General features: G+C 40.8%; 1 protein-coding gene across 6 annotated transcripts in view; it reads left to right on the top strand.

Annotated features, from left to right (window-relative positions):
* TASP1 (taspase 1) overlaps positions 1–16,975 on the top strand; it is a 246,458-nt gene that overhangs the window by 115,454 nt on the left and 114,029 nt on the right. For all 6 annotated transcript variants that reach the window (XR_001603125.1, XM_016212011.2, XM_087818871.1 and 3 more), the window contains one exon: positions 16,478–16,551. Coding sequence is in view for 5 of the 6 variants with exons in the window: in XM_016212011.2 (XP_016067497.2) it covers positions 16,478–16,551 (74 nt within the window). In the remaining variant the exon portion in view is untranslated. Of the gene's footprint in view, positions 1–16,477; positions 16,552–16,975 lie in introns of those variants that run through there.

The following is a 16,975-nucleotide window of genomic DNA, read 5'->3' as shown; positions in this document are numbered from 1 at the left end:
ATCATGGAATGTGTACTATTTGTGTCTGATGTGTTCAGTCAACCTTAAGCCTGTTAGATTCATCCATGTTATTATACGTGTCGGTAGTTTCTTCATTTCCATTGTTGTATAGTACTTCATTATATGGATATTCCAGTGTGTATTTATCCATTTTCTCTAGGTATTTTTATATAAGCAGTTAGGTGATTCACAGGAGCTGTGCCCTTTGTATAAATTTCCTTGTAGAAAGTATGGGTGGTTCCTGATCTATGTTGTATGATTGTTGTAAATTGCTATAGGACAAGTCTCTTCATAGCCTGAGGTTCTTTGAGCATAAAATAGAAGACTGAGCATTTCCTATGAGTGTAAAAAGTATTTTTTCTCTAGAAGCCCAAAGAGCTTTCATAGAATCTCTCCCCTCATTCCTCAAAGGAAAAACTGTACTTTTACATGAAGGGCTCTGTCTCCACCTGGATCCTGACCACCAGCCGCATTGCTTTTCTTGTTGGATTCTCTCCTTCTACCCATTGTACTTGGTACTGACATTGCTTCCAGGAAATGTTTGGTTTTTTTAAATGGCCACCTTTTATTAAACCAAGGCATGCTAGCCATTTGCTCCTTGGGTATTGTAATCGTTGCTGTGAACCCTTTGAGTACCTTTCCCAGTTAGGTAGTGGGCAATTCCCTGTTAGAATATGCAGAGGATGTACCTGGGCCTTCCAGAAGAACTCAGAGCAAGCCCTAGTATGGGAAGGCAGGAAGGCAGCTACTAAAACTGCTTCAGGAACAGATCCTGGGACAGAGGTCCAGTTCTTTACTGAGCCTGGACTCCTGCTAGTAGAGTTAATCCTGAAAATTGTAAGGTATTTTTGGTGGTATTGTATAGAAATGAATATTTTACAAGTCATAGAATGTTTGCTTATGTTAAGTAGTTTTTATCAGCAAGTTAGTAATTTGTAAGCTGATTTCTACTCTTTGCCTCAAGAAGAATGAAATGTAGTGTCAATTTATGAAATAAGTGAAATCTTGCCATTTGTTAAAGTGAACTAGGTGGATTGATATTCGTGAGGTTTATCTACTAAAACCCAGTGAATACTAGTATTGACTTATAGATTCTACAAACTACATGGATTTTTACATTTTTTTGCTTTAAAAAAGTTATGTATATCCAGTATATAGTAAGAAAGCAAGCATGGTTCGGAAGGACAGGAAAGGAGAAGTGAGTCACTTTTGCCACCCCATTCCCAGAGCCAGGAGTCTCTCGTTCTGGTTACTCTCATGGGAAACACCTTCAACTCTGTGGAATGTATTCATGCTGCTATTTCTGGATTAGTCAGTAATTTATGCCTCTTTGGGGGGGAAAAAATTAAGAGCATCGCTCACACCACTTTCCATTCCCCTTTCATCCTGACTTTTGTTAGAATTCTACTCTAACTTGAAATTATATATTTTAATCTTATTGCTACTTTAACACACTATTTCTTGATTTGTCAACTTTATATAATCTCTTATCAACTATCCCTCACCCCTTAGACTATGTAAGTTAGGAAAGTTCATGCACTACTTTCCTTTTTCTCTCCTTCCCTCACCCCCAACCCTACCTCAACCTCTAGCAATCATACCATTATTGTCATGGTTATTAACATTTGCATTCTGTCCTATAGCTATTCTTGTTTCTACTTGAGCCTTTGATTAGAGATTGATTCTGAACACTGCCAATTAGTAATCAGCATTGACAGCATCAAGATTGTGTAAATATTATTCACTGCAGGTTCTGGTAATTGAGGATTGTACCCATAAGGGACGTGTCTGTCATAAACTTCTGCCTCCGGAAGGAGAATATTCCAACATAGAGCTCAGGTGGATGCTCCTGTGTTGTATCCCATCGGTTGCCCCAGATCAGGCCACAACTTCATTTGCTTCCTGTTAGGACCATGACTTCTCATTTACTGCTTCATAAAACTCATAGCTTCTTAATATCTATTAACCAAGACTTCTCAGAAGTCTTTCCTACACACCCAAATAAAACAAAATAAGGCCCAAAATTAAAATTAACTGCTGTATATTGTTGAATTACTTTTTGTCCGAAGAATAGAATAATCAGTCTCTAACTTCAGCTTTTTCTGTGCCTACTCTCTTTTCTGAAAATTATAAATGGTGTTTTTATCACACTACAAGAGCAGTTTCAATTAAATCCCACGGCCACTTGATAGAGTACCCAGAATGACATTACCGAGCCCTCCTCTTCACTGATACATCAGTGACAGCCCCAGTGGGCCCCTTCAGGGTGGGATGAACTCAGGTATGGCACTTTCACCATCTGTCTTCCCTTTATTGGTTCGTGAATCGAGCTAGAGAACCTCAGGTATGAAGGAATCCTCAAAGTCATCTTGTGTGGCCTTGTCACATGTGCTTTACCCATAAATTGTTGGCAAGAGGTGGAACTTAATTTCTCTCCCCTTGAGATTCCCTTCACATAAAAATATGGCAAAGTGACAGCGTGCGACTTCTGAGGAGAGGTCAACAAAGGCATTGTGGCTTCCTTCTTGCTCTTGCTGTTGGATCACTTACTCTGGGAAAGGCCAACAGCCATGTTGTGAGGACAGTCAAGCAGTAAGTGGCAAAAAAGTGTGACCTCCTTCCAACAGTTCGTGAGGCATGGAATCTCTGAGTGTGAGCCTTCAGCTGACTGCAGCCCTGGGCAGATGCCTTGATTGAAATCTCATAAGAAATCGTGGGAAAGAACCACTCAACAAAGCCATTCCTTAATTCCTCACTCACAGTAACTGAGATAATAAATGTTTGTTGTTTTGAACCACTATATTTCGTGGTAATTTATGCAGCAATAGATAACTAATAAACCTTTCAAATCCCCTCACTGCCAAATGACCTTCTAGTTTGTCTAACAATATACAATGACAAATCAGGATGCTCTGTTTCATCTTTAGGCAACTCAGACTGTCAGACTTCTGTTTGTATCACTGGATCCTAGTTCTCTCCTTTGGTGCCTCTGGGACAAATGTAATCAGTGCCCTCCACTTTGCAGGCCCTAGTCACTCTTTTCCAGACTGTCTCATTCCCACCTCTACTCATCTCCCACTTCCATACTCCCACCAGACTTCTCTCTGTATAGAGAACCTACATATGGTCTGAAAATGGGAAATCAGGAGGGAAGCAGACTTTCCTGAAGCAGAAACGGCAAAAAAGAGAGCCTGACCTGACTGTGACTTAGAGAGCTACACCAGTCCCAGGATCAGAGGGATGATGGTAGTTCAAATAAGACCCATATAAGTACATGTAATTAGTTTGTCCACACATCTAAGTAAATGTTGCATAACTTTCTATAAAAGCAAAATATGTATCCTTTATCACTCCCATGCTCTCTACTTTTATTTCCTCGATGAGGACACCCACACACTCACACTCACAGTCCTACCTCCGTTGCTCATTTTCCTACAAGGTGGATGGAACTACTGAGTTGATGGGAGTGTACCTCCTCCACAGGACCCCAGAACATGCTCAGCATTGTTTCTGACCACTACGTCTTTTTCTCCACTCATCTACAAAGCCCCGCGTCCTGGCCACTCCAGATTGTTTGGTCTTCTCCCAAAGGGTCATGTTTCCCCCCCAATAACTTTCACATGCTGTTACTGGTGCTTGAAATGCCCTGGGCCAATTATATTCCTACTTTAAGACCCAGGACAGAAAGGAATCTTCTTGCAGTCCTTTGGAGGCCCTTCTCCAAGGTGATTTGTTCCTTTCTTGGGTTCTTTTTGCAGCATGCAGTTGGCACTCACATGACACATCCTAGACATGTGTTAAAGTGTCTGCTCCTCCCCCTAGGCCAGCACTTCTTAACCCTTTTTCTGAACCTAATTATTTCAAAGGAATAGATCACAGGTGTTTGAACCTTAATGACTCACATGGACGGTTCAGAGGTTTGAAATATCTTTCCAATTATTGGAGGATTGCACTGCCTTATAAGACTCACATCACCAGACTGTGAATCATTTGAGGACAAAGACTGTGTCGTATCCACTTTCTACCCACCCTCCATAGTAGGCTCCCAGTAATTATTAGATGAATAAATTAAGCACCAAATGGAATTTTTTTATTATTTTGCAGGAATTTTAAAAGAAATTGACCACTCTTTTAGGAAAATGGAAGGTCACATAAAATAACCTCAGAAGCTCTTAAAAACAAACAGCATGGGTAGAAAGGGTTGGGTAATGAGGAGCGTCCAGGACCAAGAGGACAGTGTGGAGAGTTTACATGGATGGCAGAGGCAGCGTCAGCAGACAGCCTCACAAGAGGGCGGTTTGGATTTGCGTGTGTTCGCAGCGCCCATCCCAACACCTCCCACCCCCAGATCGCAAGATGCTAGCAAAGCCCAGCCTGCAAATCACTGCTTTAATGCAAAGCAAGTGCTTTGTCCCTGGAATGAAACAGCTGAGAAGAATTAATTTTTTCTGCTTTTTGAGAAAAATAAAAACCAATATATTTTTACCTGCTAAAGTACAATTACATGTGCTTTCCAGGCCTCTACAGAAGTGCTTTATTGAGGCCGCTGTAAATAGTATGGCTAATAATTGTGTAAACAAAGACACATCAAGCCTTCCAGTGGAAAAAATGACTTCTGGTTTAAGCTTGTGGTTCAATACAAGCAAGGAGAGTATGTGCAAATATGTCGTGGAAAGGCCAGTCTCACTATATGGGTACATGTCTTCTCTTGTAGCCTGCCCTCACTCTGCTGTTGGGAGCCTGACAGACTCTGTGAGGTTTTGGGGTTCCTCCTGTAGAGCGATTAGTAGGGAGCAGTGAGCATGGGGATCAATGAGAAACAGATTCCTTGTATTTAAGGAAAATCTTAAGCAGTTCAGACTAGGAGGCATATGGGCTCTTAGGGGGTAAAAAGGCTGTGTGTTTGGCTAGTGGCCTTTGTGACAAACCTATATTGGAATCCTTCGTCCTAAATAGATTCGAGGCGCACAGTTGAGCCCAGTGCCCGATCACTGATGAGCACACATGGTCATTGTTGCTTTCCCATTAAGTTACCCTCACCTTACTTAGAGAATAACTTCAGATTCTTTGCTACCTAGGAATATGTTCATGATACTGATAATTAAGTCTGTACACGCTATTGCTTCTAATTGCCAGCTACCTCCTTTTCCCTGTGTTGTTTTTTTTTTAAATCTTTACTATGAAATGTTTCATATACTTTTAAAAGAAGAATGTAATTAGAGTTTTCAAGATGGAGGCAGGCTAGGTAGATCTTATACTCACTCCCTCCCAGGACCAAACTGGAAATACAGCGAAATCAAAGAGAAGTGCCCTGAATAACCAACTAAAATCTAGCTGAAGAGGAATCTTATAACCAGGGATTTACAGAAGAAACCACACTGAGACTGTTAGGAAGGCTGGAGACATGAAAAGGGCTTGCCCCCCTCTGTGGGCAGTGGCTGAGGTTCCTGAGGGATACCTCAGCTATGGGGGCCTCCCCCTTGAGAAGCATGGGGCCTAAACCCCAGGCCGGGCTCTCCAGCCTAGAGCACCAGAGCCAGGAAGAGGCGTCCACATAGCATCAGGCTGTGAAAAGCAGTCGGATTTCTGTAGGCCAAGGAGAGATGGAATCCGCTTGAGAAACAGGCACTCTCTGAAAGGGCCAATACACAAAATTTCATTTGCAGTCACTCACCCTGGGCTCTGGTGGAGGGAGGGCATTGTGGACTAGAGTTGTCTGGGGAGAACCTGGTGTTTGGGGCTCTGTGGGGGAGGCTGGGGTATAGCTGTTGGGATCCCCGTGCCAAGTCATTCTCTGGGTGTCATAGTCACCATTTCTCAGCAATATATTAGATCATACACCATGATCAAGTGGGATTTATTCCAGTGATGCAGGGTTGGTACAGATCCTTCAAATCAGTAAATGTGATACACCACATAAATAAATGAAGGTTAAAAACCACATGATCGTATCAGTAGATGCAGAAAAAGCATTTGATAAAATCCAGCACCCATTTATCATAAAAACTCTCAGCAAAGTGGAGAGGGAACATAGCTCAACATAATAAAGGCCATATATGACAAACCCACACCCAGTATCATATACTCAATGGGCAAAAACTACAAGCTTTTCCCTTAAGATCAGGAACAAGACAGGGATTTTCACTTTCACCACTCTTATTCTACATAGTACTTGAAGTACTATCTATAGCAATCAGACAAGATGAAGAAATAAAAGGCATCCAAATTGGAAAGAAGGAAGTATAAAATTGTCATTATTTGCAGATGATATGATATTGTACATTGAAAACCCTAGAGTCCACCAAAAAGCTACTAGATTTAATAAACAAAGTAGGCAAAGTAGCATGATACAAAATTAATATTCAGAAATTGGTGACATTTCTATACACCAATAATGAACTGTGAGAAAGAGAAACTAAGAAAAAAATTCCAACAACAACAAAAGAGGTACCTAGGAATAAATTTAACCAGGGAGGTAAAAGACCTGTACTCAGAAAACTATAGGACACTGAAGAAGAAACAGAGGAAGATACAAATAAGTGGAAGCATATACCATGTTTGTGGATTGGAAGAATTAACATCATTAAAATGTCCATGCTACCCAAAGCAATCTATAGATTTAGTGTAATTCCTACTAAAATACCAGTGGCATATTTCACGTATCTCGAGCAAATATTCCAAAAGTGTATGTGGAACCAAAAGAGACAATGAATAGTCTCAGCAATCTTGAGAAAGAAGAACAAACTTGGAGGTACCACAATTCCTGATATCATGCTATACTACAAGGCCATTGTAATCAAAACAGCCTGGTCCTGGCATAAGAACAGGCATGTAGATCAATGGAACAGAACATAGGGCCCACATATCAACCCATGCCTATATGGTCAATTGATATTTGACAAAGAAGCCAAGAGTATACAATGGAGTAAAAACAGTCTGTTAAATAAATGGTGTTGGGAAAATTGGACAGGTACATGCAAAAAAAAAAGTGAAAACTAGACCACCAACTTACACCATGCACAAGAATAAACTCAAAATGTATAAAAGATTTAAATGTAAGTCACAAAACCATAAAAATTCTAGAAGAAAACATAGGCAGTAAAACCTCAGCCATATCTCGTAGCAGTATTTTTACTGATATATCTCTTAGGGCAAGAGAAACAAAGGAAATAATAAACAAATTGCACAACATCAAACTAAAAAGCTTCTGCACAGCAGAAGAAACCTTCAACAAAATTAAAAGGCAACCCACTGTATGAGAGAACATATTTGCCAATGATACATTTGATAAGGTGTTAATTTCTAAAATATATAAAGAACTCGTACAACTCAACACCAGGAAGACAATTCAATTAAAAAATGGGCAAAGGACCTGAATAGACTTCTCCGAAGAGGACATACAGATGGCCGAGAGACATAGCAAAATGCTCAACGTCACTAATCATCAGAAAGATGCAAATTAAAACCACAATGAGATATTACCTCACATCTGTCAGAATGGCTATCATTAACAAATCAACAAGTCACACGTGCTATCGAGGATTGGAGAAGGGGGAGCCCTAGTGCACTGCTGGTGGGAATGCAGACTGGTGCAGCCACTATGGAAAACAACATGGAGGTTCCTCAAAAAATTAAAAATGGAGCTGCCTTTTGACCCAGTGATCCCACTTCTGGGAATATATCCTAGGAATCCAGAACCAGTTGGAAAGAATATATGTACCCTTGTGTTTATAGCAGCATTACAATAATCTGGAAACAGCCCAAGTGCCAATCAGTAGATGAGTGTATAAAAATGCTGTGGGACATTGACACAGTGGAATTCTATGCGGCTGTAAAAAAATGGAAATCTTATCTTTTGTGACAGCAGTGATGGACCTGGAGGTTATTATGCTAAATGAAATAAGTCAGTCAGAGAAAGACAAACACCATATGATCTAATTTATATATGGAATCTAATGAACAAAATAAACGGATGAACAAAATAAAGAAGAGGCATGGATACATGGAACAGAGTGATAGCTGTCCGGGTGGAGGTGGGGGGCGGCAAGGTTGGAAGAAGGTGAAGGGATTCGCCAAAGAGCAGGTATGCATAACCCACAGACTTAGACCGGTGTGGTGGTGGCCAGAGGGACGGGGGGAGGGGGAGAGAACGTGGACATCTGTAATAGTGTCAACAATAAAAATAAAGTACAAAAAAGTGTAATATATTTGTACGTTATAAAGGATAATAATAAAATGAACACCTGTGGGCCTGCCACCCAGGTTAAGAAACTGCGATCACCCGTACCTTTGAAGGTCCCATGTGGGCCTGTCTGAATGTCCCCTGAATGGCATATTGTGTGATTTCCTCTGTGACAGTTTTTGCAGTTGCTTACATAATTGACTAAGGATAATGAATTGTTTTGTCGTTTTATACTTAGCTCTATCAAATCAAACTGTTCTTCAGTTGCCAATTAGAACTTGAATGTGGTGTTTTCCCACCCCCCTTTTCAGAAAAGACAAAATTGTCTATCAAGTACTATTTTTGTCACTGTTACCAAAATTAGCTGCAGTTTAAAAATTCTTTTTAAATGTTAGATTGACTTGATGCTTCCCAGAACATTAAAAAAATAAAATGTCATTTTACTGTAAGTTAAAATTCTAAACTGTCTTTTGGTTTTACTGGCATGAAAAATTTGGTGAGCATGTATAAACACATACACTTCAAAGGATCTTCCTTCTTGGGGCCCCAGCAATATCACTTATTTCCATTTCGTGGCACATGCCACCATGAGCACTTATGGCTAGACTTCTGCTGGGCTCACAGTATCATAAAAATAACCCTCAAAGAGAAGGCAGATCACCTATTAGGCTGGTAGTGGGAAAAGAAGGATTTAAGGATGTTCATCTGATGTTAATAACTTGTCTTAAAAATACAACTGAAACTTTGTTCTATAGGAAGGTTCAGTGTTGTGCTTGGCAGCTTATTTCGTTAGTGCCCCAGCAATGCTTTGGGATTGTTACATCTTCACTCTGGTCTTAAGAGATAGGCTGGCGTTTTGATTCTTATTTAGAGATGAGATGGAAAGAAGCAAATTAAATAAATTATTATTTTCTTTTTAAAATCTTTATTGATTTCAGAGAGAGGGAAGAGAGGGAGAGAGAGAGAGAAACATCAATGATGAGTCACTGATCAGCTGCCTCCTGCACATCCCCCACTGGGGATGGAGCCCACAACCCGGGCATGTGCCCTGACTGGGAATCGAACCCCCATCTCCTGGATCCTAGGTCAGTGCTCAACCCCTGAGCCATGCCAGCCGGCAAGTAATTTATTCTTAGAGGCAAAGTGAGTAAGGCTAACGTGATATCTCAAGTCTTTAACAACTGCTGTTGGATTAATCTGTTGAAGTAGTGCTCTGAGGTTTATATAATTCTGAATTAGTTTTTGTATTTTTAAAATTTTATTTTTTAATTGCAGTTTGCATTCAGCAGTATTCTGTATTAGTTTCAGGTGTACAACGTAGCAGTTAGACAATCATGTACTTTACAAAGTGTTTCCCCCGATAGTTCAGGTACCCAGCTAACAGCATACATAGTTGTTACAAAATTGTTGGACTATATTCCCTGTGCTGTACTTTACAATCCCATGACTATTTTGTAGCTACCCATTAGCACTTGTAGTTTTTGTTTTTAAAACACAAAGATGTTGATTACAAGTAGCTATAACCTGCTTTGCTTGCTTTAACACAGAAATTTCCTTCCCTTAAATATCACTAATACACCTTTTACACTTGCAAATAGATTTTCATCTGTAATTTTCTTTTCCATCATGAGGAGTATAGTTTTAGCTGTAATCTAACCATGTAGTGTTTTTGGCCACAAAGTTTTCCATCTGAAATAAAAAACACAAAGATTTATGAATAGAATTCTAGTGATTAAGTAATTCTTATTACTCTGGTTCTCCTAAAACTCTCAGAAAAACATTCTGACAAATTTTATAGTCAATTTTCATGTGCTCAAACGGTAATAAATCCTAGAAAAATATTTGTTGAATGAATGAAATCATGTTTCAATAAAACTTGTTTTACTGAATGCTTTTCTTTTCAGCAGAGAACTTCCAAGCCCCAGCCAGTGCCCCCTATTTCCGGCAGTTTCTAACACAATAAATAAAATGATAAAACAGGGAGAGCATAGAGGTGTCCTTCGGGGCTCCTGTTACTACTTGATCCACAGCCCTCTCTTCCTTTCTTTAATCTTGAACAAATCAGAGTGAGCCTTGGAGAGAGGGGATGATTATTTTTTTGGCTTACTATAACTGGGGTACCATAGACCTCCATCCCCAAACCTCCCAAGACAGATCAGAGGTGAAAGTTTTTCAGGGAAGTGGCCAGCTCAGAGCTACTTCATGGCCCTAGTGGGGCGTGCGTTATACGTAGCTTAAGGATTCTGCATCAGCACAGGGAAGCATCCTTGTATGAACCTCCTATTGGGTTTTAAAGAACCTAACAACCATGGGGGGAAAACCTGCAGAGGTAAGAGGAGGTGGTTCTCTTTACAGTTTCTCATTCTCATTTTAAAAATGAATTTATCTCTATGCAGTAAGGAGTAACTTAAACACTGTGCAAAGTGCCCTAGGGTGAACCATTCCACCTAAGGCTAAGGAGCAGCACCTGACTCAGCAACTATCTAGCCCAAGACATTTCTGATTTTAGAGTTCTTTTTTCCTTGCAAGAAATCCTGGGATATGAAGCCAGGCAGAGAATTTTTTTTTAAATCTTCACACGAGGACATGCTTAGAGAAAGGTTGGGAGTGGGAGTGGGGGTGGGGACGGGGGAGAGAAAGAAACATTGATGTGAGAGAAACATCTGTCGGTTGCTTTCCGAATGTGCCCAGACTGGGGATTGAACCTGCAACTCAGGTATGTGCCCTGACTGGGAATTGCCCTCCTTCTCATAGTTTAAATTGACGGTTCTACTGATACCCAGTGGCCCCATGCTGGTAGCCATAACCAGTGGTCCCTTTGAGCCTGACCTTTACAGGATGCAGAGCTAAAGTCCCTCTCCAGAGTTTGCAAGTTGGAAAACAATAGCAAGCAAGCAATAGCAATAGCAAGCAAGCTTCCAGGACTGCAGAGAATGCCCCCAGTGGGGAAGCATCAGAAGAGAATGAAATGAGGACTGAGGTGGCACCTACATCCCCAGCTTCCTTGCTGCTCCTGCCACATCCCCTTCCTGCCACACTTCAGGCTCAGAAGTGCAGTTCGTCTCCACCCAGGACTGCCAGCAGAGCAGGGTCTCCTTGCCTCCATCCCAGCCCCCCAACTCAACCCATTCCAACAACAACCAGCTCCAAGGACTCTGATCTTGGGAGGCCAGGCCTCCCAGCCACTGAAGATGACTTTAAACAGAAAAGAGAAATTGAATAATAAAATCAGGAGTTAAAAAAGAAATGCTAACGTCCCACTACCATTACCTCAAATTTCAGTAATTCAGAATATCATAATATAAACAAGGAAGAAATTAATTCTTTATAGAGAGTATAGATTAGCAGGGTAATTGAGATTCCTACGAATGTTTTTTAAAAAATAGAACATGAATGAAAATAGGACACAATTCAGAAGTTTCAGAAGGGATAGACTGTGAAAAATAGGCGGCCCTCTACTCAACTTTCTGAGTCAGCCAGTTCCCTCTATAGTAGCAGCCACTCTTCCCGGTTCCTAAGGGACTCTTCCAGAGAGAGAGCCCATGTATTTGTAAACATGCTTGTCTATGGTGCCCTTTTACTTTCTTACACAAAAAGGGCCTCACATCTCTATATATCATTTCCACCTTGCCTTTTATTTTAGATAAACTATATATCTTGCAGATTACTGTTTTTCAAACTGAAGGTATATTAATGAGGTCTGAAGTCAATCTAGTGAGTCACAAGCATAATCTTTTTTTTTTTTTTTAAATATATCTTTATTGATTTCAGAGAGAGGAAAGAAGAGAGAGAGAGAGAAATAGAAACATCAAAGATGAGAGTCATTGATCGGCTGCCTCCTGCACGCCCCAGACTGGGGATCGAGCCCTCAACCCTGGCAACGGCCCTGACCGGGAATCGAACCCTGATCGCCTGAATCCTAGGTCGATGCTCAATTGCTGGGCCACGCCCGGCCGGGTAAGCATAATCTTTTTAATGCAGTGGGAAGACTATAAAGAACCCAACAGAATAGACCAGTGCATTGCTAGTAAAATATTATTTTATAAAATTTCAGTTATAAAGAAATGTGTGTAATAAGTGAAAATACTGTAAACAAGTGTCCTTTCTGTGGTCTGTTTGTGCCACATTTTTCACAGTTTTGTGCTTTTTGTTGGTGATTTTGCTGTTTCAAATGGCCCCCAAGCATAGTGCTGAATTGCTGCCTAGTGTTCCTAAGTGCAAGAAGGTTGCGATGTCCTGTGTAGAAAATGTGCACATGGGATAAGCTTCATTCAGGCAAGAGTTATAGTGATGTTGGCTGTGAATTCAAAGTTAATGAACCAACAATACCGTAAATCCAGGGAAAGGAAGAGGAAGTTACTGATTTGTGTGCTGCTCCAGAAACTGTTAAAGTAACATCTACAGTGCTTAACGAAACCATGGAGAAGCTGGAAATGTAGTTTAATTTGTGGATTCATGAGAAGATGGCCGGTAAAAAGAGCATAGGGAAGGCTGAAAGCCAAAGAAATTCATGGGCAGGTAATCCAGGGTCAGGAAAATGTTAAACTCTTCTTGGCTACTGTTTTAGTATAATACTGAATATAATTAATTACTTGTAAGAAATATATATTAAATGAGATGTCTTTAAACAGAAGCCCACATGAAGTTACTTATTGATTGAAAATGCTGTGACCAGAGACTTGCAGGAACCTAACACTGTATTTCTCTTAGGAGCAGTAGCTCCGTATTTTCTAACTAATTGTTCATGATGACCTATGACCTTATAGGGCATAACTACCACAAATTACAAGAATGTATTTCCAAATGGCCATACTCCCACCATCATTATATGAAAGTGCTCATTTCTTTACCCTCAGACCAAAAAAATAAAAAGTGTTGTTTCAAACCTTTTGATACCTGATAACCTACCTGATAGTTGAATAATGGTATCTTGTGGTTTTAATTTGCAGTTCTTTTAGTTGGAGAAATGTACAACATCTCTTTGCATTTGAGAGCCATTCATATTCCCTTTTGTTTATGCCCTTTTTTGCTTTATCTTTGGATATTTGTCTCTTATTGATTTGTAGCAGATCTTTATATATTAAGAAAATTAGTCCTGCCCGGCCAGGCGTGGCTCAGTGGTTGAGCATCGACCTGGGATCCAGGCGATCGGGGTTGGTTCCTGGTCAGGGCGCATGCCCGGGTTGTGGGCTCCATCCCCAGCAGGGGGTGAGCAGGAGGCAGCGTTCAGTGACTCTCTCATCACTGATGCTTCTCTCCCTCCCTCTCCCTCTCCCTCTCCCTCTCCCTCTCCCTCTCCCTCCCTCTCTCTGAAATCAATAAGACATATTAAAAAGAAAGAGAGAATTAGTCCATTTTTAATGCTATGAATTGCAAATATTTCCCTAGTTTGTTGCTTGACTTTTCCCCGCACATGGTAAAGAAAAGACTATAAACAGTTTTAATGTAGTCAAACGTATTGGTCTTGTCTTTTATGACCTCTGGATTTCCATATTGTTTTAAAAGCTTTTCTTTAGAGATAGTTCAGAGCTGTGTTTGTGTTTGATGTTTTGTGGTCCTTTGGTGTTTGTATGGAACTTAATCCTCTTAATATGTAACACTAATGATAAGTCCTTTTCAAGCTGAGTAAATTTCAGACAATAGGACAATGGAAGGTCACAGGTTTGGAATCCAAAAGTCCAGTTTGTTCATGTACCAAAATGACATAAGCCACAAGACGTATTTCCGTGAGCGCCGGGCGTCCCACCCAGGCTTTACTGAGTCCTACAGAAGATGCTGAGGGTTAGTTCCTCCCTCTCCTGCTTCCCTGAAGCCTTCCACCAAGAAATAACTTGTTGTATTAATTTAAGACATGCACTAAAATAAATAAAATAGGGTTTCTTTTCAAAAGCAGTCTCCGATTTAACTTGTAGACAATTCCTGCTGAGTTTCTCTGGCTAGCTTGAACTAGTTATATACTGAACCAATCACAGACACTGATTTGAACTGTTGGTATTAAAAATGTCTTAGTACAATGCACCACTTTTTTGGGGGTTTGTGAAAAGAGTGAAGACTGAATTTCTAGACGTTCAGTTACTTTCTTTTAACTTTGTATTTGTAAATACATCTGCATTGCCATCACTCTAGGGAAATTTGGTACGGCTCTAGTGCCTTTGCTCTATTAGGCAATTTAGAATACCCGAGACCATGCTCTGGACTTGAAGATTTTTGAAGTTCAAAGGAGATGTGTGAGGAAGAAGAAAACATCTGGTGAGGAGAACTTGCTTCGTGGCGTGACACTGCTTCCCTGCGTCTTCAGCGCAGCGTCTGTGTAGCAGGTTGGCAGGTTCGGTAATTAGCTGCTGATGAGGGAATGAGCCACGTATCTGAGGAACTCGCGTTTGTCCCTTACTCGTTCTTTCTTCCCCACATGTCTGGCAAAGCCTTCAGAGGCTAGGATCACTGATCCCACAGTTGTGTCTCAACTCAAACACTTGTCTTCAGGCTTAATGAGCTCAGAGATATAAACAGATGGATGGCCTGAGACCCAGAGGGCTTAGTGTTGAGCAATGCAGTTTTATTATCAGGGACTTTTGAAATTTTTGTTGGAGAAGTGCCTCGAAACTTTAAAAAATGCCTTTAAAAAAACTTAGAATTTTGAAAGTATGTGCTTGAAGGTGACAAACTTTTGTGTGTATCTCTGTATGTTTGTGGATTTTTCCTTTTGTAACTTAATTTAGAAGTAATTTCAAACTGCAGAAAAATTATGAGAATCGTACGAGGGACAGCCGTGATTCCTTTACCCAGATTCTTCCGTTGTTTTCATTTCCCCCATTTGTTTTTCTGTCTTCACTCCCTCCTTCCCTTAGGCACACAGACACACACACTCACACATTTAAACATGCACATTTTTTAAAACTATTTGAGACGAAGATAGAAATTTCAGGGGTCTTTACTCCTAATACTTCAGTGTGTATTTCTTAAGAACAAGGCCATTCTCCTAAGTAATTACATATAGATACCAAAATCATAGCATTTAACATCGATACATTGTTATCAAATCCATAGTCCCTTCCTAAACTCTATCAATTGTCTTAATAATGTCCCTTATAACACCCCCCACCCCTAGTCCAGGATCCAGTCCAGGATGGCACGTTGCATTTAGTTGTCATATCTTGTTTGTCTCCTTCAAATGGAACAGTTTCCGAACTTTCTTTGTGTTTTTTTGACTTTGACATTTTCGAAGAGCTCACACCAGCTCTTTAGTAGCTTTCCTGCCCTAGATCCGTGTGGCTGCCTCGTGCAGATCTGCTCTGTGCTTTTGGCAGGAGCACCGCAGAAGTGGTGAGTCTCAGGGTGTCTCGTCAGGAGGCACATTGCATTGATTTGTCCCTTACATGGTGATGTTGGCTCGTATCATTTTGTCCAAGTGTAGTCATCAGGTTTCTTTACAGTAAACTTACATTACATTTCCCCTCTTTATATTTAACAAGAATTTTGTGGAGAAGCACCTTGAGACTGGAAATAGCCTGTCCCTCTTCAAATTTTCACCGACTAGTTTTAGCAGCCATGATGGTTTGCTGAGTTCTTACTTTGTATTTATTAGTGGGCATTCTGCTGCGAGAAAGAGCTTCCTCCTCTCCCCCGCGTACTTACTTATTTGTTTGCATTAGTATGGGCTCGTTGGTTCTTACTGTGTTCAGCGGTGAGAGTTCATTGCCGTGATTATTTATTTTGATGCTGAGATTGACACAGATTTGGCCCATGGGACCTTCAAGCTGACCCCTGGTCCTTCTGATCAGTCCTTATCATTTCTGAGCACTCCTCATTTTCTGGCACAACAAGACGTTCCAGAATCATTTTATATTTTCTCTGCCCCAGTCAGGGAATTGACATTTCTTCAAGGAATCCTGGTTCCTTTTCATGCAGAATGGTATTTAGAAACCAAGGTGTGTGTGTGTGATTTAAAGGAAACTACGTTATGGAATATTACATTTACTAAATCATTGTGTACTGTGCATATGAGTGTGTGCGCGCACATGTGTGTCTTTAATGTTACAAGTTTCAAACAGAAGAGCATTTATTTTACATGTAATAATCATAAGTTTTGACAAGAAAGAAATACATTTTTCATTTCACAGTAAATGGCATTACACAGTTTGAGCACTAAATCATCCTGACATTTACGAAGGAGCAAATGGAAAGTAGGGAACTGAGTGTGTTAAGTGTAAAGCTATCTTTAACTGTTCTATTAAAAAGCAAGGATTTATTTTCCATCTGTGATCTGAATGTGCCTATTTGTGTTCTCCATGGCAGTGGAATTTCTGTGGAGCCACACGACGGAGAGCATGTGTGTTGGCTACATGTCAGCCCAGGATGGGAAAGCCAAGGTAAGCGGGGAACTGGGGCGCAACCCGGACACCTTGCAGCCAGGGCGGGACCTCCAGCAGGCCGAGTGGGTTGTCCCAGCCTCTCCTGGGTAGTAGCTCGGTGATCTTTATGAGAATCTGATTAAGAACAGTTGATGAGCCCAAGGAAGAGCAGCAGCTCTCTTACGCTTTTGATGATGGAGCAGGGAGGATTAGGAAAACCTTTTTTTCCCCATCTTGCTCTTCTTTGTCCATTGTGAATAATTGGAAAAGAGGAAACTGGGATTGAGTAGAGAAAATGGGAGTGAAGCTGATGGGCTGTCAGGACTTGTGAATTTGCAGGGAGTGTTGGAGCAGGTAAAGGAAACCGAGGTAGAGAAAGCCACGCGCCTGGACTGCACTGCGCACGTGGGAGGGCGGAGGCGGCTGACGTGCCGATCAGTGC

This window comes from Miniopterus natalensis, chromosome 7 (assembly GCF_054644295.1).
Source record: "Miniopterus natalensis isolate mMinNat1 chromosome 7, mMinNat1.hap1, whole genome shotgun sequence".
Classification (NCBI taxonomy): Eukaryota; Metazoa; Chordata; class Mammalia; order Chiroptera; family Miniopteridae; genus Miniopterus; species Miniopterus natalensis.
Note: the sequence above shows the minus strand (reverse complement) of the source record. Positions and strands in the feature narration are given on the sequence as shown.